The 24,892-nt window shown below is 39.8% G+C and overlaps 2 protein-coding genes across 4 annotated transcripts in view; one reads left to right on the forward strand and one right to left on the reverse strand.

Annotated features, from left to right (window-relative positions):
* Window positions 1-425: 425 nt before the first annotated feature.
* GINM1 (glycosylated integral membrane protein 1) lies at window positions 426-17,161 on the reverse strand. Of its 2 annotated transcripts, none has more exons than XM_080665314.1 (8): window positions 17,019-17,161; window positions 10,720-10,779; window positions 10,487-10,583; window positions 7,719-7,870; window positions 6,987-7,143; window positions 6,339-6,472; window positions 4,861-5,024; window positions 426-1,295 (listed from the first exon to the last, which is right to left on the reverse strand). In XM_080665314.1, exons 1-8 carry the CDS (start codon window positions 17,133-17,135, stop codon window positions 1,184-1,186), a joined length of 993 nt encoding a protein of 330 aa, XP_080521440.1. In that variant the 5' UTR covers window positions 17,136-17,161; the 3' UTR covers window positions 426-1,183. The 2 variants fall into 2 exon arrangements, with proteins under 2 accessions (XP_080521440.1, XP_080521441.1); XM_080665315.1 differs by having other exon boundaries at window positions 6,339-6,469; window positions 17,019-17,151.
* PPIL4 (peptidylprolyl isomerase like 4) overlaps window positions 16,632-24,892 on the forward strand; it is a 34,755-nt gene continuing 26,494 nt past the window's right edge. The window contains exons 1-6 of one of the 2 annotated variants that reach the window (XM_080665311.1): window positions 16,632-17,354; window positions 22,103-22,170; window positions 22,258-22,322; window positions 22,617-22,734; window positions 23,898-24,040; window positions 24,542-24,638. In XM_080665311.1, coding sequence (XP_080521437.1) covers window positions 22,699-22,734; window positions 23,898-24,040; window positions 24,542-24,638 — 276 coding nt within the window. In that variant the 5' untranslated portion in view covers window positions 16,632-17,354; window positions 22,103-22,170; window positions 22,258-22,322; window positions 22,617-22,698. Of the gene's footprint in view, window positions 17,355-18,758; window positions 19,186-22,102; window positions 22,171-22,257; window positions 22,323-22,616; window positions 22,735-23,897; window positions 24,041-24,541; window positions 24,639-24,892 lie in introns of those variants that run through there. The other variant, XM_080665310.1, reaches the window with a different exon arrangement.

Raw genomic sequence — 24,892 nt, forward strand, 5'->3', positions numbered from 1 at the left:
TCTAGCAACTTAGTGAGGAAGGACAGAAAAAAAATAGTGTGACCAACTGGGTGACTTTAGGGTCTAAATTATATGCTATTATTTATAATATGGAGATAGTACATTTCACAGGGCTGTTATTCCTTATTAAAAACAGGCAAAATGAAGCAACACTCCTTCACTCTCTACCTGCCATGCTTCTCCCATACATCCATATCTATTTAGTGTAAACATGAAGTGGCTTTAAAAACCTGCCGTAACTTTCTTGGGACAATGTGTTTAAAATGATGGGTTGCAATAAAAACCTTATTGATAAAACAGAATAGAAGGTATCTATCACATGGAGTAAAGATAAATACTGTGTACTAGGTCACACAGTAAAATATAAGTCAATAGGGTAATGGTTAAAAAAAGACCAAGAAAAGAAAAAAAAGGCCAAACATTACTGTAGGATAAATAGCACTATATTTGGAACCATAAGGTCTATTCTAATTCCATGATACTGATGGTCCTTTTAACTGACGTGAACGTTGGTTTCAGCCAGTGTACATGAAAGCAGCTATTATACAGAAGTAATTCTCACTTGGGTAAAGTTTTTATGCCAAAAAGACTATTTTTTCCTCAAAAGAAGTTTATTTTAGAGTGAGAACATGTCACTATTATTTTTAAATCCTAGTGCATTCAAGGCAAGTGGACTTGGTACAATGAAATCATGATACACTTCAGTGATTTTTATACTGAGTCACAGACAATATAAAGGCACATTTTACTGAATAAAAAAATAAGTGTTAAGTTCTTGAGCTTTTAAATTAGAATTTCATAAAGTGCTTTTCATAAAGTCTTATATATTATAGTAATTAAGTGGATATAACTTCCTTAACAAAGGCACCTTGTAAAGTATTGGCACATGGCATTTTGTCTTGCCCATTTTTTCCCCCTTTTTGGTAATTTCAAAGTTTTCTTCACTTGTCTTCTCTTCCACCTTATTTAAAATTTCCTTAACAATTCATCATCTGAATAGCCAGCCCTGTTAAAGAATAAGGTGAACTTTAACTTGACATTTTAAAGGTCAAGTTTTAGGCTGTTTTAGAAGTTGAGCAATTTCTCTAGTGTGTAAACTGATTCTTAATGATTTAAAGAAACATTCAAGTGGCAAATTTAGAGCCAATAGACTAATTCAGAGTCCATGATTTGAGGTGGTGTTTCAAATACATGTTTTATCTTCAAGGATTTCTGCTGTTTTCTCAGGACCATCTGCATATAAGTTGACAGCTGCCACAGGTATAATATTAACTTTATCCAACTGAAGAATTCCTCTGAAATACAAAAATTAAAATTGGTAGTAAGATAGGGCAACTTAAAGGCTATAATGAAACTAGAGGCCTGTTGCATGATATTCGTGCAAGAATAGTCTTTCCTTCTCCTGGCTTCACTCCCAGCCGCCCGGGAGCCGGCACATCCCCGCTCCAGGCCCGCCCGGGAGCTGGCAAGTCCTTGCTTCTGTCCGGAGCACCGCTCCTGTAGCTCCCTCCGCCACCCCCACTCCCCCTCATAGCCTGCATATGCAAGTTAACCCACCATCTTTGTTGGGTTGATTTTCATACTCACTCTGATTGGCTGTGGGTGTAGCGGAGGTACGGTCAATTTACATGTCTGTCTATTATTAGGTAAGATATACACCTGGGGTTAGGTGCTTTGCTTCATTTTATCTAGTTTATAATGATTGTACAAACTCTTGAGTCCAAAGTTCACTTTAAGCAAATTGAGAAAATATAAAGGTCTAAGAGGAAGTCCCTTACTTGGTACTGTAGGAAAGGAAAGGATAAAGAATAGATCTCCAAGACAGGTAGTTAGAGCCCTAGACTTGCACAAGTTGGGCAAAAAGACTAGGCCCAAGCAGCTTTCTAAACAGTACTCACTGCTTGAATGGAACCTTAGGTCTTTAGACAGCATTTCTCCTTTTGCTACTAACATCCCTGACCAGAAGGGAGATCTTTGCATTGGATCCAAGACCCTGTGTACTGCAAGTTCAATGTCATCCTAATCAAACCATCAACAGAAGTTAGTTAGTAAAACTGAACAAGCTGATTATAAAGTTCACAGGAGAGAAACTGCAAGAACTGCTGTAACAATTTTTTAGACAGAACAGTGGAGAGAAGAAACAGCTGCCCTAAACAGCTAACAAAGATTTTATTGAAATATAATAATTATGGGGGCTGAGGCGGGGGGGAAGGGGGGAATATGGGGGACATCTGTAATACTATCAATAAATAAAAAAATAAGAGAGTGCAGAATCATAAGAACAAAGAAAAAAACCATTATAACAACTGTGCCATGGTCATAGGAATAGTTAAATAGATCAGTGGAAGAGAGTCCAGAAACAAGACTAATGTATATCGGAATTTAGTTCATAATAAGTTAATATTCCAAGTAATAGGCAAATTACTACTCTAGCTTAAACTATACACAAAAGTGATGGTAAAAAAATAAGTGTTAAGAAAACATGTTCTTTTAAGATAGGAAAGGTCTACTCAGGAACATTAAAAACCCTAGAAGTCACAAAGGAAAAACATGAATTGCTTTCACTCCCAATTTAAAACTTCCATATGATACAGATACCATACACAAGAGCAAAAGACAAATTGTAGTCTGGGATTTAAAAAAAAGATATTTCTGCAATACATATTATGGATGTATAACAGACAAAGGAACCCCTACATATTAATGATTATAAAAGGCAATACAATTGAAAAAACAGGCAAATGCTATAAACAGGCATATCACAGGAGGAATATATATATAGCTAATTATCACAAAGATGCTAGATTTACCTACACCTAGACTAGCAAAGACGCTATTAAGAAAATGCAGCCTGGCCCTAATCGGTTTGGCTCAGTGGATAGAGTGTCGGCTTGCGGACTCAAGGGTCCCAGGATTCCGGTCAAGGGCATGTACCTTGGTTGCAGGCACATGCCAGTAGGGAGTGTGCAGGAGGCAGCTGATCAATGTTTCTCTCTCATCGATGTTTCTAACTTTCTCTCTCCTTTCCTCTCTGTAAAAAATCAATAAAATATATTTTTTTTTTAAAAAAAAGAAAGAAAATGCAGCCTGCCCGGTGTGGCTCAGTGGTTGAGCATCCACCTATGATCCAGAAGGTCACAATTCAATTACTGGTGAGGGCACATGCCTGGGTTGTGGCTTGATCCACAGTAGGGGGCATGTCTGAGACAGCCAATCAATAATACTAATCATTGATATTTCTATTTTGTTGTTGTTGTTAGTCCTCACCCAAGGATATTGTTCCATTGATTTTTAGGGAGAGTGGAAGAGAGGGAAAGACAGAGAAACATGGATGTGAGAGAAACACATTGATTGGTTGCCTCCTACATGCGCCCTGACCAGGGCCCAGGCCAGGGAGGAGCTTGCAACCAAGGCACGTGCCCTTGACCATAATCGAACCCAGGACCCTTTGGTCCGCAAGTTGACGCTCTCTTCTCCACTGAGCCAAACTTGCTAGGGCTCATTGATGTTTCTCTCTTTCTCCCTCTCCCTTCCTCTCTGAAATCAATAAAAATATATTTTTAAAAAAAGAAGAAAATGCAAATTAAAATTAGGTTATATTTTTGGCCACACAGCAAAAACAAAAATTATTACCAGTGTTGAGGAAGTGTTAATTACATACACTCTTTCATCTAGTAATTTCATTTTTAGGAATCTAATCCACATAAATACACATGTGCAAAGATATACATGTACATTAACGAATGAACACTACAGTATTGGAAATAACATGAATGGAAGAAGATATTTGCCGATGACACATCCGATAAGGGGTTAATATCCAAAATACATTTAAGTACTCATAGAACTTAACACCAAAAAACCCCCACCAAAACCCAAACACCCTGATTAAAAAATGGGCACAGGATCTGAACAGACATTTCTCCAAAGAGGACATACAGATGGATAGCCAATAGACATATGAAAAGATGCTCAACATCACTAGTCAGAGAAATGCAAAATGAGATCATCACCTCACACCTGATAAATGGCTATCATCAATAACTCAACAAGTGTAGATGAGGTGGTGGAGAAAAGGGAACCCCTCATGCACTGTTAGTGGGGATGTAAACTGATACTGCCACTATGTAGAACAGTATGGAGGTTCCTCAAAAATTTACAAGTAGAATTACCATATGACCCAGCAATCCAACTTCTGGGTATTTATCCAAAGAACTCCAAAACACAAATTCAAAAAAATAAATGCTTCCCTATGTTCACTGTAGCATTATTTATAATAGCCAAGGTATGGAAGCAACCTAAGTGTCCACTGATAGACAAATGGATAAAGAAGATGGGGTACATTTATACAACAGAATAGTACTCAACCATAAAAATGAAACCTTACCATTTGCAATAGCATGGATGGACCTAGAAGGTATTACACTAAGTGAAATAAGCCAGACAGAGAAAGACAAATATTGTATGATTTCACTTACATGTGCAATGTAAAAATACTATGATTAAAACAGAAACAAACTGATACAGAGAAAAAACTGATGGTTGCCAGAAGGGAGAGACTTTGGGGAGGATGGGTGAAAAAGGTGAAGGGATTAAGAAGTACAAATTGGGAGTTACAGAATAGTTTCAGGGATGTAAAGTACAGCCTAGGGAATATAGTAAATGATACTGTAATAACTATGTATGGTGTCAGGTGGGTACTAGACTTACTGGGAGGATCACCTTGCAAGCTACATAAAAGTCTAATCATTGTGCAGTACACCTGAAATTGAATGTCAACTGTAATTGAAAAATACAGTAGCTACAACTCAGTTATTAATCACTAAAAATACTAATGTTTCAAAAGTAAAAAATACTTACTTGTATTCACAAACTGGGAAAAGCACCTTTAAGATGGTTATTACCACAGCTGCTCCTATAATTCCGACCACCATGACGTTCAAAAACATAAAGAATACTGGGAAAACACTGTTCCAGAACCTGCACAGATCTTTTCTGAACTTTTCCATCCACTGACACATCACCTAAAAGAAGACTTTTGATTAGATATGCAAGTTTCATTTGAGTTCTAAGAAACTTTAAAAATCATATTCTAGTTTTGAGGTGATAATATTCTGTATCTTGATTGTGGTAGTGGTTACATGGATGTCTACACTTGTCAAACTTAACTGTTCTTTTTAATGAGTGTGTTTCATTTTAAACTTACCTCAGTGAAGTTATTTATAATTTTTAAAATTAAAATTCTAAGACACAGAAATATTGCTATCCTTTAACTAACCAGAGGTTAGGCTAGTCTACTTTATACAAAATGGACTGGAGTCAACTATGTGTTTTCAATAGTTGGAGGACAAGAAAAGGAAAAGAGAAAAGGAAAGAGAATCACAGTATTAGCTCTTGGAACACATGGGGAATCTGTTGTGTGCAAAACATGTTGCTATAGTAAAGAGTGAGAGAAGATAAAAGATACTAAGGCAGCACCAATGGCCTGGGCTTTGAAAGCAGTCTGTTCTTGGGCTATCTTGTTCTGAGGGAAGTGAGGTAGGCAGGGTAAAGATACTACATAAGAGTTCAGGCAGCAAAAAGTGACCTGGGTTTTTTCAGCAACCCCAATCTTGAGGGAGAACTTCCAATAATCATCTCGGGAATCCTAAGACTAACCACAGACCCTGCTCATTTAAATGGAAATTATTTTGAGTAAAGGACCTAGACCATATATATACAGAGATATCAGGATACTCTCTCTGAACCCTGAATATTTCCCAATCAGCAGAATGTCATTTGTAATATATGAGTACTTAGTAGGTGCCAATGCATATTTACATCTACCCATTTATTAATCCTTTCAACAGTTGCATCAAATAGGCACTGCTTAAGTGGTGTCCCATTGCACAGATAAACAGAGACCAGGCTTGTCCAAGATCACACAACTAGTAAGTGGCAGGCAGAACCAGAATTCAAACCTAGGCAGTCTGACTCCAGAAAGTGCACTCTTACCCAAGTGTGCTTAGTCACTGCGCAAGATCCTGAGGGCACCGTGCATGTGTGTGCAGCAAGGTGGGAGTCATAAAATAAACAGACAAATGGGGATGTGAGAAAGGCAGGAACTGAAAATCCAAAACAAAATGAAATCCAGTGCTTTGATAATCATCTGACTATATTATTATTAAATGAAACTTGAAAAAGAACAAGTACCTAAAAATACCACATTAAAACAGTTATGAGTTCATTATTAACCCTGTCCCATGGTTCCAATCCACATGCTTTTCATCTCATTATGCTCTTTTCTTAAAAACCATAAGCGTTTATAATGTGAAGATAATCCAAAATACCTACTTTACCTTATAGGAAGATGGAGCCTCTGCTCTGAGAGGAGTTTCAGGTAATTTGCCAGGTAAAGCATCGCCATCTACGGTGGTTTCCACATTCCTGAGAAGATACTGGCTGGTGGTCTGCAGTGAACTAACACTTTCTACTGAGGAGGAAGAGCCAAGTTACCAAAATGCTAGGTGCATGCTGGTGTCTCTCCTACCAGTCCTAAGATTGCTATGCCGATAACATTTAGATAGCAAGAATATAAATCTTTCCATGGGAGAAAAATAAACATATTTGGTTACTCAGATTTAAATACAAGAAAGGAGCCATAAACTAAGACCATTAAAAGGAAACTATAGCAGTTATGATTCTGTCACATAGTCAAATTTTTAAAAGTTCCACTTCATTGGAAAAAATGAGTACTTCTTCCTTTAAATAAACTATAATCTTATTACATGTTATATGATTATCCAGAGTAAGAGTAAATAATTACAGCAAAATATCCCTATACAATCAGCATTGATAATACACTATCAAGACTTAAAACAGTCATCAAATGGATATATAAAGTAATACATGTTATAAAGCATTTCTGAAAGAAGATTATTTCAAACATATTAACTATGATTTAAAAGCTACCAACTAAAGAAATCAATAATGGCCTTTTAAAGTACCTTTTTTGGAAAGGTTCGGAAGGGTAAATAAAATGTCATCATCTCTGGAAATGGAGTACAGCATGCTTTTTTCCAAAGGTAGCGTGTAGTTTGAATGTCTGAGTATTCCCTGGTTCTTAACTAAAAGATCAATTTCAGTAACATCCTTTTGTTGAGCCTATAAAAAAAAAAAAAAAAAAAAAAAAAAAGCAATTACTCTTTATTTTAAATAATGGTACAATCCCCTAACAATTCAAAACTGAAATTTACCTCCTAATTTCTGTAATTAAGAAACTTGTCATATTCACACAATTTCTTTTTATTAACCTAACCCTCCCCCCCACTCTGAAGCATTTAATTTGCAACTTTAATCATACTCTTGTGTGCTGTAGCACTCATTAATATATGCTTGCTTTTAGTTCTATTTCATTTACTTAGAAGGACTTAGCCAGAGGAAATGGTAGCAGTTCTGAGCCAAATTCAATCTCTTTACTTACTTGCTCTGTTTATAATGTTTTTAAAGTGATATAGACATGTATGAATATGGTCATTTTTTAAAAAATTAAGATTTCAAAATACTAAATAAGTAAATGCTAAAACAAATAAAAAATTCTAACATTGGATATAGGCAACATTAAGGGTACCTTTCTTTCTATGAAGTCAGAAATAAAAAATAAAATAATTGAACACATGCATAAAAACTAGCACAAATCTTTACAATTTAATTCTCAATTAATAAGCATATTATCTTACTTGTTTTCCATCAATCTCTACTACCTCTTCTTGAATGACAATTAGTCGCAAACTGGAACCAGATGTCATAGGCCACTCTCGAACTAAAATCCTTACACTGACAATTCCAAAATATTCTTTTTCATTCAAATTTTCTAGATTTTCATTCTTCACTATATAAAAAAAAAAGTGACAGCTTTGAACAAAAAATGCCTATAAATCTGCTATTGAATTTGATTATTTTGATAACATTTACATGGAACAAGACAGTTGTAAGCTGATTTCTTAGGCTCTCTTCATCTCTGACCTCATTGATATTTCAGATTTATGAAAACAAAGACGACCTGGAGGATCATTACAATGCTTACAGTAATTTGAAAGGGGAAACTGCTTGATGGTCTGTAGATTTTGTAGGAAACACCACACTGGCAACATCCTTCCTAACCAACATGGCATAACTATTTACAAAGCAGGTCAGAAGACACAGTCAATGCATGTACAAAGTAAGCACATTCATTCATTCATTCACTCACAAAATCCAGTAATAGACAGGGCTCAGACAATAAAGACAATGTTACTGTTGGAAAGGGAAGGAAAGGGGAAGAAAGTAGGAAGGCCCTGTAACTGCTCCCTATTAATGGATGACAGGATAGGATTAGCTATTGACCATGTTCCTCTCTAGCTAAGAACCCCACTCCTGCCCAAGTAGAGATGGGGTGTGGCAGTTGTAGCTAGTTTACAGAGCTTGTGGCTACCTTACTAAGGCAGGAAGTGCTTCAAAAAGGATAAATCAACAGATACCAATGAAACTGGCGCAAATGAACATTTAGTTTCTGTCCCTCAAATGTTACCATCTGAGGATTATTTGCCAAAAAGTAACACAGAAGGTTATTTTAAATGCAGACCCAGTGGTTTAAACTGATTCTGTGCCTTTAGAGGGCCATTCCCTTTATCTGGAATGCTCTGTACTTCTCACTCTCCCCCAAACACATTTTAAACATAAATTCCAACTTAGGAAGTTCTAGCACTGTATCCCTACAATGCTGAGTTCATACCTTTTCTGATTTTTAAAGCATTAATGGTAGCTCTTTGCTTATAAACCTGCCTCCGGGACTAGGCTAAATTCCTTGGGAGTATGCATCAAGCTTTTTGTTCTATAGCTTTTGTTAAACAGTGACTCCATTCACAATTATAAACACTTAATTTAAAGTAAATATAAATGTTCAAACACCTGGTCTGGTTCTAAATTCTAACTATGCATCAGAAACACCTTGAACAGTAGGGTAACAGAACCTTATCTCAATCTTACTAAATCAAAATCTCTAGATGGTATAGACCCACTTTTGTAAATTTTTTAAATAGGTGCAGACATTTCTATTGAGAACCTGGCATTTTAGCTCAGTCTGACTAAGTCTTCATAAAACTTCCTCACTGACTTTGCTGTTTCATTTGTTGAAAAGATAATGGCCCCACACTTCTACAAACTGACAAGAGACATTACTGGTAAGTCACAGATTAAAAAACCCACACTTGGGCACATCATAGTAAAACTACTGAAAATCAAAGACAAAGAAAAATAATATTTAAAGTAACCAGGAAAAAACAGAAAAATAATATTATCCTCAATGGAGCAATGACACACTGAGTCTCAGCAGAAATTACAGAAGATGACAACGGAACTTAGTCTTTGATGTGCTGCTATAAGCTATGCTTCCATATCCCCTAAAAATATTTCCTAAAGGCAAAGTAAAGAAGTTTTCTGACAAACAAAAGTTTACATTGCTAACAAATCTGCACTAAAAAAACTAGTAAGGGGAATTCTTTAGGCAAAGGGAAAATTACCCCAGAGGGGAACACAGAGATTCAGGAAGGCATGAGCGATGGAAAGGGTAACTGTGAGGGTAAACATAAATGAGTACTGGACCATAGGAAACAACAGCAATCATGATGTTGTACACAGAGTTAAAATGCATGACAATGACACCACAAAACCAAAAAGAGAATAAATGGAGTTTAAGTATTCTAAGGTTCTTGCATTGTTTGGGAAATGAGAAAAGTACTAGTTTACTGATCTCAAGGGTAACCATTAAAAGAACAGTAAATTATTATAAAAACCAATCAGATGAAGGAGAATAATGAAAAAAACCCCAAGTATTTGGAAATTAAGCAATCTATTTCTGTAATGATTCATAGAACAAGAAAATACCAAAACAAATAATTTAGAAAACACTACAAACTAAATGATAATAAAAATTTATAACAAGTACAGGCTATAAGTGCTCAGAGAAAAACTTACTATCTTAAATGCATACATTTAAATATACATATACATATTTCTCATATTTTTTATTTCATTCAAATAATATGGTACATTCCAATGTAACAAATTTTGTCTTTCAACAACTCAAAGAATTTAAAAGTTAAAAAGAAAAACGTTATGCAGGCATAGGAGTAGAAGAAAGTGAAAACTAAAGAATCAATTTTTCTTTTTCACAACTGTGAAAAGCCACTTATCCAGATTTTGCCTCTTGTTTATAAATTTCCATTTACTACCTCTATGGACATTCTTACATGCTATCAACCTACTACAAATGCAGTTCCATCAATGCCAATCTCATGAAAAAATCTGAATATGCCAGAAATAACCAATGTAAACTGAAAACAGTGTTAAAACACATTAGTAATAATGTATATTATTAAAAATGAAAATATATATCAAAGAACTGTGTTTTACTAATTTACAATTATTAAAAACAGCAAAATTATGGAAATAATTTAGTAGTACTCACCTATCAAAGTCTGACAGCTTATTCGGGTTACACCACTATTTACAGGGAAGTCATTTACATATACTTGTCCACTCTCATAGGTTATGTTAAGAACAACCTTAAAATAAAGCAGCATATACATATGGTTTATAAATGACAACAACTCTTCATATAAGAAATACATTATTTAAGTTAAAATAGGCTGTATAATATTTAGCTAAGTGATATATTAAAAACAATCAAAGGGGACAAACCTGTTCTTTAGAAACCTCCCCATCATCTTTCAGGGTAGTTACATTAATTCTGATGCTGTTCTGAAAATCAAATATGATATAAATTGAATAGGTATGCATTTCACAAAATGAAATTAACTGTTTTTTCCCCCCCTCAATTATATTTATGGTATAGTCACTTATGATAACATTAAAACAACATTTGTAAAAACACATCATTTTCATTTTACTGCCTTTTTTATTTATAATTCCAATTTTTCAAATCTATATACCTTTTCTTCTTCAATTTTACACCTGGCATTTTTATTTTTTCATAAAATAACATTTTATTTATTTTAAATGTTTTTATTGATATCAGAGAGAGAAGGGAGAGGGAGAGATAGAAACATCAATGAGAAACATTGGCTGCCTCCTGCACACTCCTTACTGGGGATAGAGCCTGCAACCCAGGTATATGCCCTGACCAAGAATTTAACCAGCGACCTCCTAGTGCATGGGCCAATGCTCATCTAACTGAGCCACACCAGCTGGACCATAACATAACATTTTAAAAATATTTCTATTTTTATGAATTTATTGGGGTGACATAAAATTATATAGGTCTCAGGTGTGCAATCCTATATAACAAAAGGCTAATATGCAAATTGTCCCCTCGACCAGGAGTTGGACTGGGAGTTCGACCAGGGGGCGGGGCTGACCAGCCAACTGCCCGTGTCCCCTCCCCCTGGCCAGCCCCCACCCATGCACAAATTCATGCACCGGGCTGTTAGTTCTATAATAAAAGATCTGTATAGTGTATTGTATGTTCACCATCCCAAGTCAAGTCTTCTTACGTCACCATTTATCCTCCCTAAACCCTCCTCTGCTCTCTGCACCCCTCTTTTCCTCTGATAATCACCCCACTGCTGTCTGTGTCTATGAGGGTTTATTTTTTGCTTAATCCCTTCACCTTTTTCACTCTGCGCTCAACCCCCTCCCCTCTGACAGCCTATCGAGGATGATGTTGGCTGTGGGTTTGTGATATATAGCCTTTATTACATAGAAGTATGTTCCCTCTATTCCCACTTTGCTGATAGTTTTTATCGTACATTAGTGGCCCGGTGTATGAAATTCATGTATTGGGCGGGGGGTGTCCCTCAGCCCAGCCTGCACACTCTCCAATCTGGGACCCTTCGGGGGATGTCTGACTGCTGGTTTAGGCCCGATCCCAGGGAATGGGCCTAAACCGGCAGTCGGACATCCCCCTTGCAATCCAGAACCGCTGGCTCCTAACCACTCACCTGCCTGCCTGCCTGATCGCCCCTAACCACTCTGCCTGCCAGCCTGCTCGCCCCCAACTGCCCCCCCTGCTGGCCTGCTCACCCCCAACTGCCCCCCTTGCCAGCCTGCTTGCCCAAAACTGCTCCCCCTGCTGGCCTGATTACCCCTAACTGCCCTCCCCTCCTGGCCTGATTGCTAACCGCCTCTGCCTTGGCCCCGCCACCATGGCTTTGTCCAGAAGGACGTCTGGAATGTCTCCCGGTCTAATTAGCTTATTACCTTTTATTAGTATAGATGGGTGCTGGATTTCATCAAAAGCTTTTTCCTCATCTACTGATATGATCATGTGATATTTATCCTTCATTTTGTTTATGTGATGTTATTACATTTATTGATTTGTGGGTATTGTATCAACCTTGCATCCCCAGAAAAAAATCCCACTTGATCATGGTGTATGATCTTTTTAATGTATTATTGGATCTCGTTTGCTAATATTTTGTTGAGGATTTTAGCACCTATGTTCATCAGAGATATTGACCTATTTAAAACTGTTGATGAATGCAGATGTAGTGTTATTTACAGTGCTGCATAATATTCCATCAAATGATTACAACGCTACTTATTTATTCCACTATCAATGGACATTTGAATTGTTTCCAACTTTTTGTTTTCATAAACAAAGTTCTCTAACCCTTTTAAAATTGTCCCTTACCCGTGGACAAGTATGTGTAGTGTACAATCAGTTTTAGTGCCTCCCAAGATATGCTCAAAAGCAGTCTACGCCAATAGTTAAGTATATTAATGACATGCTTTCTATAATAAGAAAGCAATATTATAAGAAGTATTCACCACTGGCCACAGGAATTACAATTTCTCATTTGTAAATCATACTCTTCTCTAAGTTTATTCATATTGCTATCCTATACAATACTCCTCTAAAATACTTTTTACTTGAGGTATTCTTAACTTTGAAAATAAGAAAATTCTTTAAATATCAAAGTAATATATATTTCTTAGTACTGTGACTGTCCCCAATACTTCCTATATTTCCAACAAATAAGACTGAAGTGATTTTAAGAGGTTGAGTTGATTCCAATAGCAGAACAGGATTTTAACATGGTAAGGCCCACACCATACACTAAAGCTGACTTTGGTATACGTCCCAACTCCCATTGGAACCTAGGAAGCTTTTGTACTAGTGATTCCTCAGAATCAGCCCAGCTTTCTCTTAACCCACCCTACACTAGAATTAAGCTAGAATCAATAAACTCATCTCTATAACAAACCAATAATCAATAAGCCATCAAGTTAATGGCTATACTGTTTTGTATATGTACAATTCTAGTAAAAAATTTGTTTTCAAACTAGAGGACCTGTTAACTGTAGACTGTTGTTCTTCTTATAGCCCAAAGATAACTCTCCAATGATGATGATCTAAGAAACTGTTTTATAGCTCCTGCCTTTCAGTAGTGAACATACACTGTATTGTTAATAATTAACTGCACTTACATATATCACTTGCCTAGTAAACGATGGGATTTGTAAAAGACAATTAACAGACACTAGCATAGTGTATTTTTAAAGAACCAAGTTCAATTTTGGGGGTTCTTCTGAATGATTACATTTCAGAAGAGATTCTAATCCCTTATTGCCTCCTGAGGCAAAGTTCAGAGCTAGGTCATATTTGTTACTCTTCCTGAGAACCTAACTGAACTGGAAGTTCAGGTTTACCAGCCAGAGTGGTGTATACTTAGAAAGTGGGTGGCAGAGGGCACATGCCCAGGGGCGTGCAGGAGGCAGCCAATAGATGATGTTTCTTTCTCATCAATGTTTCTATCTCTCTATCCTTCTCCTTCCTCTTTCTCTAAAAAAATCAATAAAAATCCTTTATAATAAAAGTGTAATATGCAAATCGACCGAATCTCGGAATGACCAGTCAGCGGGGAGTGGGGCTGGTGGGGGGTGGGGCCGGCCAGGCAGAGGGAGGGGATGGCGATCATGGGGCAGCGGCGATTGGTGGTGGAGGGGCGATGGGGGGGACGACCAATGGCGGAGGGGCGATGGGGGGGCGATGGCAAGCAGCTGGTGCCATCCCCTGATTGGCCCACCCAGTCGCCTCCCGCAGAGGGAGGCCAGGAGTGGTCAGACATCCCCTGAGGGCTCTTGGACTGAGAGAGGGCGAAGGCCGGGCTGAGGGACCCCCCCCCCAAGTGCACAAATTTTTGTGCACTGGGCCTCTAGTCTATTATAAAAAAGAAAGTGGGTGGCAGAACTGAAATTTCTCCTCACCCATTTTCAACTCTTCCTCTAATTTCTTTATTCACAAGACTAGAGGCCTGGTGCACAAAATTTGTGCACAGGTGGGGTCCCTCCCTGGGCCTGGCCAGAGATCAGGGCCTATAGGGGACTGTCTCACCCAGTCCCATTGGGCGGGGCTGCTGGAGTTGCTGGCTGGGGCCTGAGGGCCTGCTGACTGCCAGACAGGGCCTGTTGGACAGGGCGGGAGAGACCACAGGAGGTTTGCTGGCTGGAGGGAGGGACCAGGGGAGGTTGGCTGGCCATGGGAGGTTGGCTGTGGGAACGCACTGACCATCAGGGGGCAGCTCTTGCATTGAGTGTCTGCCCCCTGGTGGTCAGTGCACATCATAGCGAGCGGTTGAGGGGCCTTAGCATATCATGAGCATATTACGCTTTGATTGGTTGAACAGATGACCGGACACTTAGCATATTAGGCTTTTACTATGTAGGATAGTCCTCAGGGACATAACCACTTCCTAAGAACCAAGATAATAGATACCTAGTTTAAAATAAATGAGTAACTCTTGAGGGAAATACATAAAATAAATATTAACACATATAAGAAAATAAGTGTCCTCTGGATGCCTCTTTTTGGTGACCATGTATTTTAATATTAGAAGAATATACTATAAAAAATGTTATTAGTTTTATAATCTATTTAACCTCAACTTCTGACAACTGCATATATAAACAGAAGTGTTTATAATCCAGTAAATCTGAATCACTGAGGGGAAATAGGGAAAATATTCCTGACTTTAACAAATTTTCTTTTATCTTAATTTTTTAAAATTCTTCATTGTTGAAAGTATTACATATATCTCCTTTTTCCCCCATTAACCTCTCCCCGCCCACTCCCACTCCCCAACAAATTTTCTTACATTTAGGTCAGGGTGGACACAAAAGTGAAGAGATGAGCAAATATGTGATAAAGTATAGTAAAACCTTAATGGTAGTCTAAGTTTATACTATTCAATATGGCACCCACTAACCACATGTAGCTTTCTTCATTTAAATCAAAACTAAATAAGTAAAAATTTTAAAACTTGTTTTCTCGGTTTCATTGGCCACATTTCAAATACTCAATAGCCACAGTAGTCCAATGGCTACTGTCATGGGGAAACAGACCATACACCATCATTGCACAAGGTAATATGGGTGACCACTGTAAAATTTTTTCAAATGTTTTGTACATTTGAAATTTTTTACAATAAAACATCGAAACCCTGGCCAGTTTAATCAGTGGTTAGAGCGTCGGCCTGCAGACCAAAGGGTCGAGGGTTTGATTCCCGGTGAATAAAACAATGAAAACGTTTAGGTCAACAGATGTCAGCTTCCCATATAAACATTTCCACAGAATGAGATTCTCCTTCTAGCGATTCCACATTCATTTAAGCTACAAAATTCTAAGTTTAGGTATGAACTTTCCAAAACTGGAATGAAGGGGTGGGTAGTAATAGAGAACTGAAATGATGAACTAACTAAGAGACCACAGTATGGAGTATTTTCAGCTTGCAGTCAAAATGCATTTTTCTCCGATTATAGCGAAGACTCAAATGTCTTTTGGGTTCAAAAGTGACTATAATCTTTAAAATTGGGAAAGGGGGACAACAATGTCTTATTTGAACTTCAGAAATTATTTCACTTTTATGTATTGTCTTAGTGATCGCCCACCACATTCATATTTTTGACCAGTTGCAACTGTGGTCCACATATACTTTCAGCTGTAAGGGGTTCTCCGGGCTTGCAGTGTGGTGGCTTTTCGGAATGCCGCAGCAGAACTGAAACTGAGATATGTTTGTACCGGGGAGAGTAATATCATAACTCCAAAAAATTAATTAAAAGTGACATAGTGTCAGTTGTCTCTGAATTCAGAGTATTCAAACCCTGACTAGTAAGAAAAGGTGTACAGTATTGTATCTTTCCATTCTGGGAAAACTTTTCCCAACCTACATTCAATTGATGAAAGGCAAATACTGGTTTAGTTCAGCATGACTCTAGGGCAAAACACACACACACACACACACACCCCAAAAAACAACAACAACGTGGGAACCAAACACCCTTTAATACAAGGATGCGGGGGTTCTCACACTGGAGCTGACCTACAAAATCACTCACTGAAACAGATTTGCCCCCCCCCCCCCCCGCAGTGTCTGATTCGTGCATCTCTACTAGGTCCCCTAGGGGATGTTGGGGCAGCTGGTCCCACCAAGAACCACTTTGCTAACATCATCTGCCAAAGGGACGCGGCAGGGTCTTCATCTCTCCTTCCGCGGCCCCGGCGCACGGGGGAGGCGATCCCCGCCGCCGGCCGGGTAAACAGTACCTGGAATCGCTCTGGCGCTCTCTCTTATTGAGCAACTCGCAAATTTCCCGAGCACAGAAACACTGCCCTGCCCCAGAGCCCGGCTCTACGGAGAGAGGAGCCATTACAAAGGCTGGGGTCACTAGCGACCACGTATTTTCGACGGCGAAACCCCATCGAGATGGCAGCAGTTCAGACTGCGTAAGATCCCCAAGTGTCGCGTTGCGAGGCTTAACCACACATTCAAGAGCCCCGTTCGCTCTCTCACTACCCCCTCCACGCCCCTTCCATTTCCTTGGGTGCTTCTCCCCATTCCTCCTTTGGGAGTGAGGACCGCAGTCCACGGCCAGCCGGCCTGAGGTGGAATACGTCTTTGCGGACACCGCGGTCCACCGGCCCTGGCCTCCCCGGAAGGTCCAGACGCAGAAGCGGCCAAGCTGCGCCCGCCCTGTTCTACCTTCGGAGCTCCGGGCGGCGACGGCTCAGGAGTGCCCGTCTTCAGCCATCCTGCGGCCGGCAATGTCGCGAGCAAGAGCAGACGGAGTGCGAATGGCGCCAGCGGAGCGCCCTCCATTTTGGACTGGCCAACGACGGCCGGCGAGGTGCGAGGAGGGCTGGGCGGGGTGGAGCTTGGGGGCGGGGCAAGGTAGAGGCGGGACTCCGACGGCTCGGGAAGAGTGGACCACGCACGCGCGTCGCCGCACAATGCCGAGGGGCGGAGTCAAGTCAGAGAAGGTCCTATGGCGTCATTAGACGGGCGCTCTGGATTGGAGGATTTCTCCACCTACTGAGGGTAAGCATTTTCGTTGCCATTATTTTAAAGTTAGTATTATACTGTATATGCACATAGCTATATCTCTGTGTGTATATGTATTTACCCATGTCTATGAAGTGAAAATAACTGCCGTATATCAGAACACTATTATACACTAAAAAGAAGATATATCACGTTTAGCGGGGAAATTTTATCAAGTCGGCAGTTCTCACCCTTAGCTGTACATGGGGAATCGCCTGGGGCAATTTTAAAAATTACTGTCTGGGGTTTTCCAGGCCACCAAGTTTCTAAAAGCAAGAAGACATCTGTACCCAAGGTTGTTAAAAAGCATATTGTAAATTAGTGTCTGAGAAAAATGCTATAAGATGTTAATAAGATGTTAATGTGCTGAAACCGGTTTGGCTCAGCGGATAGAGCATCGGCCTGCGGACTGAAGGGTCCCAGGTTCGATTCCGGGCAAGGGCATGTACCTTGGTTGCGGGCACATCCCCAGTGGGAGGTGTGCAGGAGGCAGCTGATCGATGTTTCTAGCTCTCTATCCCTCTCCCTTCCTCTCTGTAAAATATCAATAAAATATATTTTTTAAAAAACGAAATAATGTAAGTAAGATAATGACAGGAATTTAGGAAATGATTGTCAGAAACCGTGAAAAGTCTGAGATTTTCACCTATTTTCAAATTAACAAATTAGCTTGCCAGTTTCATGGGTGCTGGTGTAAGATATGAGACCCCTGGGTCAGAGCCAATCATTTATTACAGTATAGCAAGCTGCATGAGTACCAGCGTATTTGCATCAGTTCCATTGTCAGGTATGACGTTATTGGAGGTTATAAGTATGTAAAAAATCGCATAAATAGAGTGATCAGCTTGTAGAGGGGAGTTTGGGGAATAAGCTTTGCATAGAAACTCTCTACAGAGGCCAAAAGTAGTTTGTATGTCTTCTAAGTTAAAGATTATTGACAATATCAGTAGACATTTGGGGCTGAAGCCTACGTGTTGTTTTTTCTCCCCAAATATATATTTTTATTGATTTCAGAGAGGAAGGGAGAGGGAGAGGGAGATAGAAACATAAATGATGAGAGAGAATCATTGATTGGCTGTCTCCTGCACATCCCCTAAGGATCCAGCCCGCCGGCACGTGCCGTTTGGGAAGCGTGATCTCCTGGTTCCTAAGTTTATGCGCAGCCACTGAGCCACACCTGCCGGGCGTGAAGCCTACGTTTTCAGCTTGTGGCACTAAGGATCCACCATCTGCTGCTGGAACAAGTGTAGTCTCTGACATAGACACGATCAGACAGGAAAGAACTTCCTGTTAACCATCTTTCTGAGTAGCAAATTGTACGTTTAATGCCTAAAGTTTTTTATTCAGAGGGACAACTTGACACTGATTAGGAAATCCCGAGTCGTCGGCCCCTACCAGAACGCGGAAGTAGGTGGCACCGCGGTGGCCCGCTACGACGGAGGCGGCCTGAGGGGCAGGAAAGGGTCGCTTGGAGGCCCGCCCCGTTCTTGAGATGGACATAAATAGGACGCCAAATCCTTTACAGAGGCCCTTTTGAGGGACAGGATTCCGTCGCAGCCAAGGGACGTAAGATTTTTCAAAAAGGGCCGCGCCGGGGGCGGGGCTCACGGGAGGGGCAGGCCTCCAGTGCTGCCCGAAGGGGGCGGTGTCGCCGAAGGGATGACGTCATAAGGCGTCGCGCCGAGGGTGACGCGTGGCGTGGACAACGCGGACTGCGCTTGTCACCGCGGGGCTGGCTGCGGGGGAGGAGCGGGCGCCATGGCGGTTCTGCTGGAGACTACTCTGGGCGACGTCGTCATCGACCTGTACACCGAGGAGCGGCCGCGCGGTGAGGCCCGCCCCGCTCACCTCTCGCCGGGCGGCGATGTCCTTTCTCCACTCTCCCTTTGCCGTCTGGTCCCCGACGTCGCCGTGTCTGGGTTGCTGGTGCCCGCGACCCGGCTCTGATTAGCGGGCCTTGGTTAGAGAAGTTTTTATGAGGCGCAGCCCTTCTCCGCTGTCTGGTGCTGGCCAGTCGGGTGGCGGGTGCTTGTGGTCTTTCAATGTGTGTGTGTGTGTGTGTGTTTGTGTGTGTGGCATATCCGAGGGGGGCGCATACCCAGTGCCCACAAAGTTTTAGCGGCTTTACTGCGCTTTACTGGTGACAGGAGCACAACCAGTCTTCCTTGGTGTGTAATCTGTAAGTCTCGGTGAAAGCAGCGAGGGTGTGCTCCGGTAAGTGGGCGTGGACATCTTGCTTGGATGGCGGAAGGGCTGTCCGGAGGTGTGCCTGGAGCCTTAGCAAACGCTCATTGATCGCCTACTAGGCAAGATTTTGCCAAGCCTTGGGATACGCGCCTTCCCGTGAGGGTGTAATTTTCTATGGGGGGCGGGGGGCGATCTACGCTGGAACCCAGTGAACTTTTAAGTGTAGAGGAAGATTGTGTGAGTTGCTATGGAAACCAGAGTAATTCTTTCTGGTTGGGGGCGGGGAGAAGTGAAGCAAGCAAAGAATGCAGAACACTTGAACTCGCTCTTCAAAGATGAGTGGAGATGAAGGTTCCTTGGAGTTCGTTTGGAATTTCCTGGAAACAGCAAGTAGTCTGGCGTGGCTTGAAGGAATGGTATGTGACATGGAATGGCAGACTGCGAGTCTGGTGGTATACGTGAGATCGTGAATGGTCTTGTGAGCACTACGGATGACCAGAGTTTTCGAAGGTTTTAAAAAACAGGATTGAGGCATGGCAAACTTGTTTTAGGAAGGTAATAGGCAGCAGTGTGGAGAATGTATCAGAATAAGGGCCATCTGGAGGCCAGGGGAGATTATTACAGTCAGGGTCCTGCCCCCATGATTGCAGAGTCTACCAGAGAGGATGAAACTCCCACACTCGGCTGTCTCCCCCACCCCCACCACTAAGTACTCAACCGTATACCCATGGCTAAACCCCACATTCTCTCCTGTCCTTTTGGCAGACTTCCTGCTTCCTGTTCAGAGCTCAGGTCAAAGAGAGTTAGAAACATCGATCAACTGCCTCCTGCACACCCCTTACTGGGAATGTGCCCGCAACTAAGGTACATGCCCTTGACCGGAATCGAACCTGGGACCCTTCAGTCTGCAGGCAGACGCTCTATCCACTGAGCCAAACCGGTTAGGGTTGAAGGTTCATTATATTGACTAACCTATATACGTGTGTTGTATTAGGACTTTTTGTGCAAGTGGTAGAAATTCAACACGAACTGGCTGAAAGAAAATAATTGATTGTCTTGTGTTACTGGAGTAAGCTTGGCTATAAGGATGGTGGGATCCAGGGGAATCAAAGGATGTTATAGGGAATTGTATTTGTCATATTTTGGTTTTGCTTTCCTTTGAGTTTGGTTGCCAATTTTCACATGGAGCAGCACCTAGCAAATGAGTGGGCCTCTTTCCCCAGAGCTATGAGGAACTAAGGAGAGATAGGGTTACTCCACCTAACTAACACATACAGAACAGACAAGCGTGGGTTCTGTAAAGATACTTGGGACACTAAAAACATAAGCCAACTCTGTTTATATTTATTTGTAAGCATGTGATTGGATATCTATTTATATGTATAACTAATCAATCCATAGTAAACATATCCAGATTTATTTTTCTTCCTCCTTTTCCCCCTCCCTTCTTTTTCTTTACTTTTTTACTTTTTATTATAAAAAATTTAAGACATATACAGAAGTAGAATCATGTAAATGAACCCTCATGTGCCGATGACTATCTTCATTTAACAGTTGTCAATATGTAACCAAGGCCTAACTGGTTTGGCTCAGTGGACAGAGCGTAGGCCTGGGGACTGAAGGGTCCCGGGTTCAATTCCGGTCAAGGGCATGTACCTTGACTGCGGGCACATCCCCAGTAGGGGGTGTGCAGGAGGAAGCTGATCGGTGTTTCTCATCGATGTTTCTGACTCTCTATCCCTTTCCCTTCTTCTCTGTAAAAAATCAATAAAAATATGTATTAAAAAAAAAAACACGTAACCAAGATTGTTTCATTTATACATCCTCCTCCATTGGATTTTTTTGTAATAAATTCTTAATGTGGGATTTATTTAATCTGTAATTACTTCAATTTGTATCATAAAAGATACATGAGCCTGGCTTCTGGCTGAGTGGTGCTCCCCCTGTAGGAGCACACTGACCACCAGGGGCAGTCCTGCATTGAGCTTCTGCCCCCTGGTGGTCATTGCACGTCATAGCGACCTGTCGTTAGCTGTTCGGTTGATTTGCATATTAGGGTTTTATTATATAGGCTGTAACATTGTACATGTTGTACATTCTTTGTTCTCTGCCAATCCAGTTCTTTTAAAAGCCTCCACAAGGTCTTCTAATTTCTCTAGCCAGAAACAATCCCTCTTTTGAACTCTTGTGGCATTTTTTTAACCCACATTTTACTATTTTACTATTTAAGTGGCAGAAATGGTATTTTCAGATATGGGCAGTATTGTAACTTTTTTTTCTCTTATAAAATCAATTAATAAATGATTGCTTATCTCAGATGTGTCAGTTTCCTGCATTAGCTCACCTGCCCAAGAAACCCTAAGAAAAAGAGAATAAAAAGATAATTTAAAATATATTGCTCTTTTTTAAGCTCACTGCCTTTTTTTATGGCTTTGGATATTTGACCATTTGGGGGAGGTTTTGTATAGTAATTTAGAAATTAAATTATACCAACTGTGCTTTTACTTAAAGTGTATTTGTGAACTACTGTGATACGTTTATTATTTGTTTTCTTTCAGCCTGTTTGAATTTCCTGAAGTTGTGCAAAATAAAATATTACAATTATTGCCTTATTCACAATGTACAGGTGAGTTGGTGGATACTAGTCATGTTATTTGTTATTGGAACCATCAAGCAAATTATGTGAATTAATAAAATATCCTATATATTATAGAGAGATTTTATCATCCAAACTGGTGATCCTACAGGGACTGGCCGTGGAGGAGAGTCTGTTTTTGGGTAAGTTCTTTTATTTAAAATGAGTAAAATAGAATTGCCTCTTTATAGCATTTAACTAGCTTATTTCAATCTGCATTTTAAAATATGGTTCAAATTAGAGTTTTTCCAAGTTCCTGCAGTGGTCTCCAACCTTTCAGACCTCACGGACCACTGGTTGGCAACTGCTGGAAATGAGGAATATTTTGAATCATACTGATATTTCTATAAAGAAATGGCAACCATATATGTTACTAGTACTTCTATATTTCATGGTGAGAATACTTATATTTTATTACTTATTGTATGTATTTTCAGTCAACTGTATGGTGATCAAGCAAGGTTTTTCGATGCAGAAAAAGTGCCAAGAATTAAGCACAAGAAGAAAGGCACTGTGTCCATGGTGAACAATGGCAGTGATCAGCATGGATCTCAGGTTAGGAAGTGGGTGAAAAGATGAGTTTTGCTTTAAAATGAGGGACTGTAAGGATCCTACAAAGTTAGAATTACCCAGTAAGGAGAACATTTCAATCAAAGATATTTGTTAAGGGAAAATATTACACTCTTTTCTCTTTATAACAAAAATGATATGACATCACAAAAAAAGAAAAAATTATTTTGTTCTTTTAAATGCAAGGCATGTTCATTGTGAGAAATTTAGAAAACACTGAAAAGTACAAAGAAGAAAATAACATTACCCCCAATCCCACCATTCATGGATCATCACTGTTCACATTGTGCCAGAAGCTAATTCCAGCATGTCATAAATGCAAGAAGTTTCATCAAAAGGTTGATGGAATTTGGGGATTCAGCAGGGCTGAATACACATTATTACCTACTGTACTGGCTGAAGGGCATTCCCCCACACCTAAAGATTTGCATATATTATTGCCTGTTACCAGAGAGCTGAGGGCATTTTAATCTACATGTTATTGCCTCCTGCTGGCCAAACATCTGAACAGCCAAAGGCAGTTCCCCCAATCCAACAATGCCTCCGTATACTAAACCTTGGCCTTTGATATGTATATCTACTTTGCTTTAGGACAATTTGTGTTAATAAAGAGCCAAGGGGTCCTGAGACAGACAGAACTTGGTTCCTATAGCTAAGCTCCTCTGCCTCCCCCACGGATTACAAATTTATATTTCTAGTCTCTTGATTAATTTACAGCAGCCCCTTCTCCAGATATTTTGAACCCTAACAGCAGCAGAGAAAGACCAAGACTGCGATAACATTGTGGCCCGTTTCCTTTCTGTATTTATTACTTATTTCAAAACAGGCCATGTTGAGCACTTTTCATTCTTTGCTTTCTTTAATCCTCACTGAAACCCCATTTGGGGAGGATGCTTTTTCCCCCTCACAGTTTACATGTGAAGAAACTGAGCTTTGCTTTGGCCAAGTGTTTTAAACAATCAGAGCAACATCTATGTATTTGTTGACATTTTAGTACTAGTAACAAGTGGGTAAGAATCCATGCAGTTAATGTAGAATCCTTTGTGTATTTTTTGTCAGTCTGTTAACTAATTTCAGTTTGAATTGTGTATATATATATATATATATATATATATATATGCATTTGTGTTCTGTGTTTTTCTTTATAGTTTCTTATTACTACAGGAGATAATCTAGATTACCTTGATGGTGTTCATACAGTGTTTGGTGAGGTGACAGAAGGCATGGACATAATTAAGAAAATTAATGAGACCTTTGTTGACAAGGATTTTGTACCATATCAAGATATCAGGTGTGGTTACAATTTACTATCTGAATGTACTAGCATGTTTTAATACTGTGATGTTTGACATGGTAGGGGTGATGTTATGTGAAAGACTTTTTTTGAATAAATGTGAATTAATACAAGACTATAAGAATCTTTATGTTTTTACGCTTTTATGTTTTTACACTTGTACTAATTATTTATAATTGCATATGCTGGGAGGAATTATTAAGCCTTTAATTTAGTATTTAAAAATGCAGATTATTGAGAAATATGGCAAAAGTACTAAGAATTAGACATATTATTTTAGAGTAATGCAGAGTAATAAATATAATATCAAACAATCAAAAACAGTAACACTAATTGTGACAGTGTACTCTAGTTACCATCCTGGTGCAATAAAATTTAGGAGCTTATGGTTTTTTGGCTCTAGGGATACGTAGACATTTGTTAAAATATTTGTAAAAAGTAAAACATAGATTCTGAAGCAATGTAACCGTAACATTTGACATGGATTTATTTTGTAAGGATTAATCATACAGTGATTTTAGATGATCCATTTGATGACCCTCCGGATTTATTAATTCCTGATCGATCACCAGAACCTACCAGGGAACAACTAGATGTAAGTTGAGTCCTTTTGTTTTTGTTTTTGGTTTTTTTAAAATATATTTTATTGATATTTTACGGAGAGGAAGGGAGAGGGATAGAGAGTTAGAAACATCGATGAGAGAGAAACATCGATCAGCTGCCTCCTGCACACCTCCCACTGGGGATGTGCCTGCAACCAAGGTACATGCCCTTGACTGGAATCGAACCTGGGACCCTTCAGTCCGTAGGCTGACGCTCTATCCACTGAGCCAAACCAGTTTCGGCAAG

Source organism: Plecotus auritus (assembly GCF_963455305.1).
Source record: "Plecotus auritus genome assembly, chromosome: 4".
NCBI lineage: Eukaryota > Metazoa > Chordata > Mammalia > Chiroptera > Vespertilionidae > Plecotus > Plecotus auritus.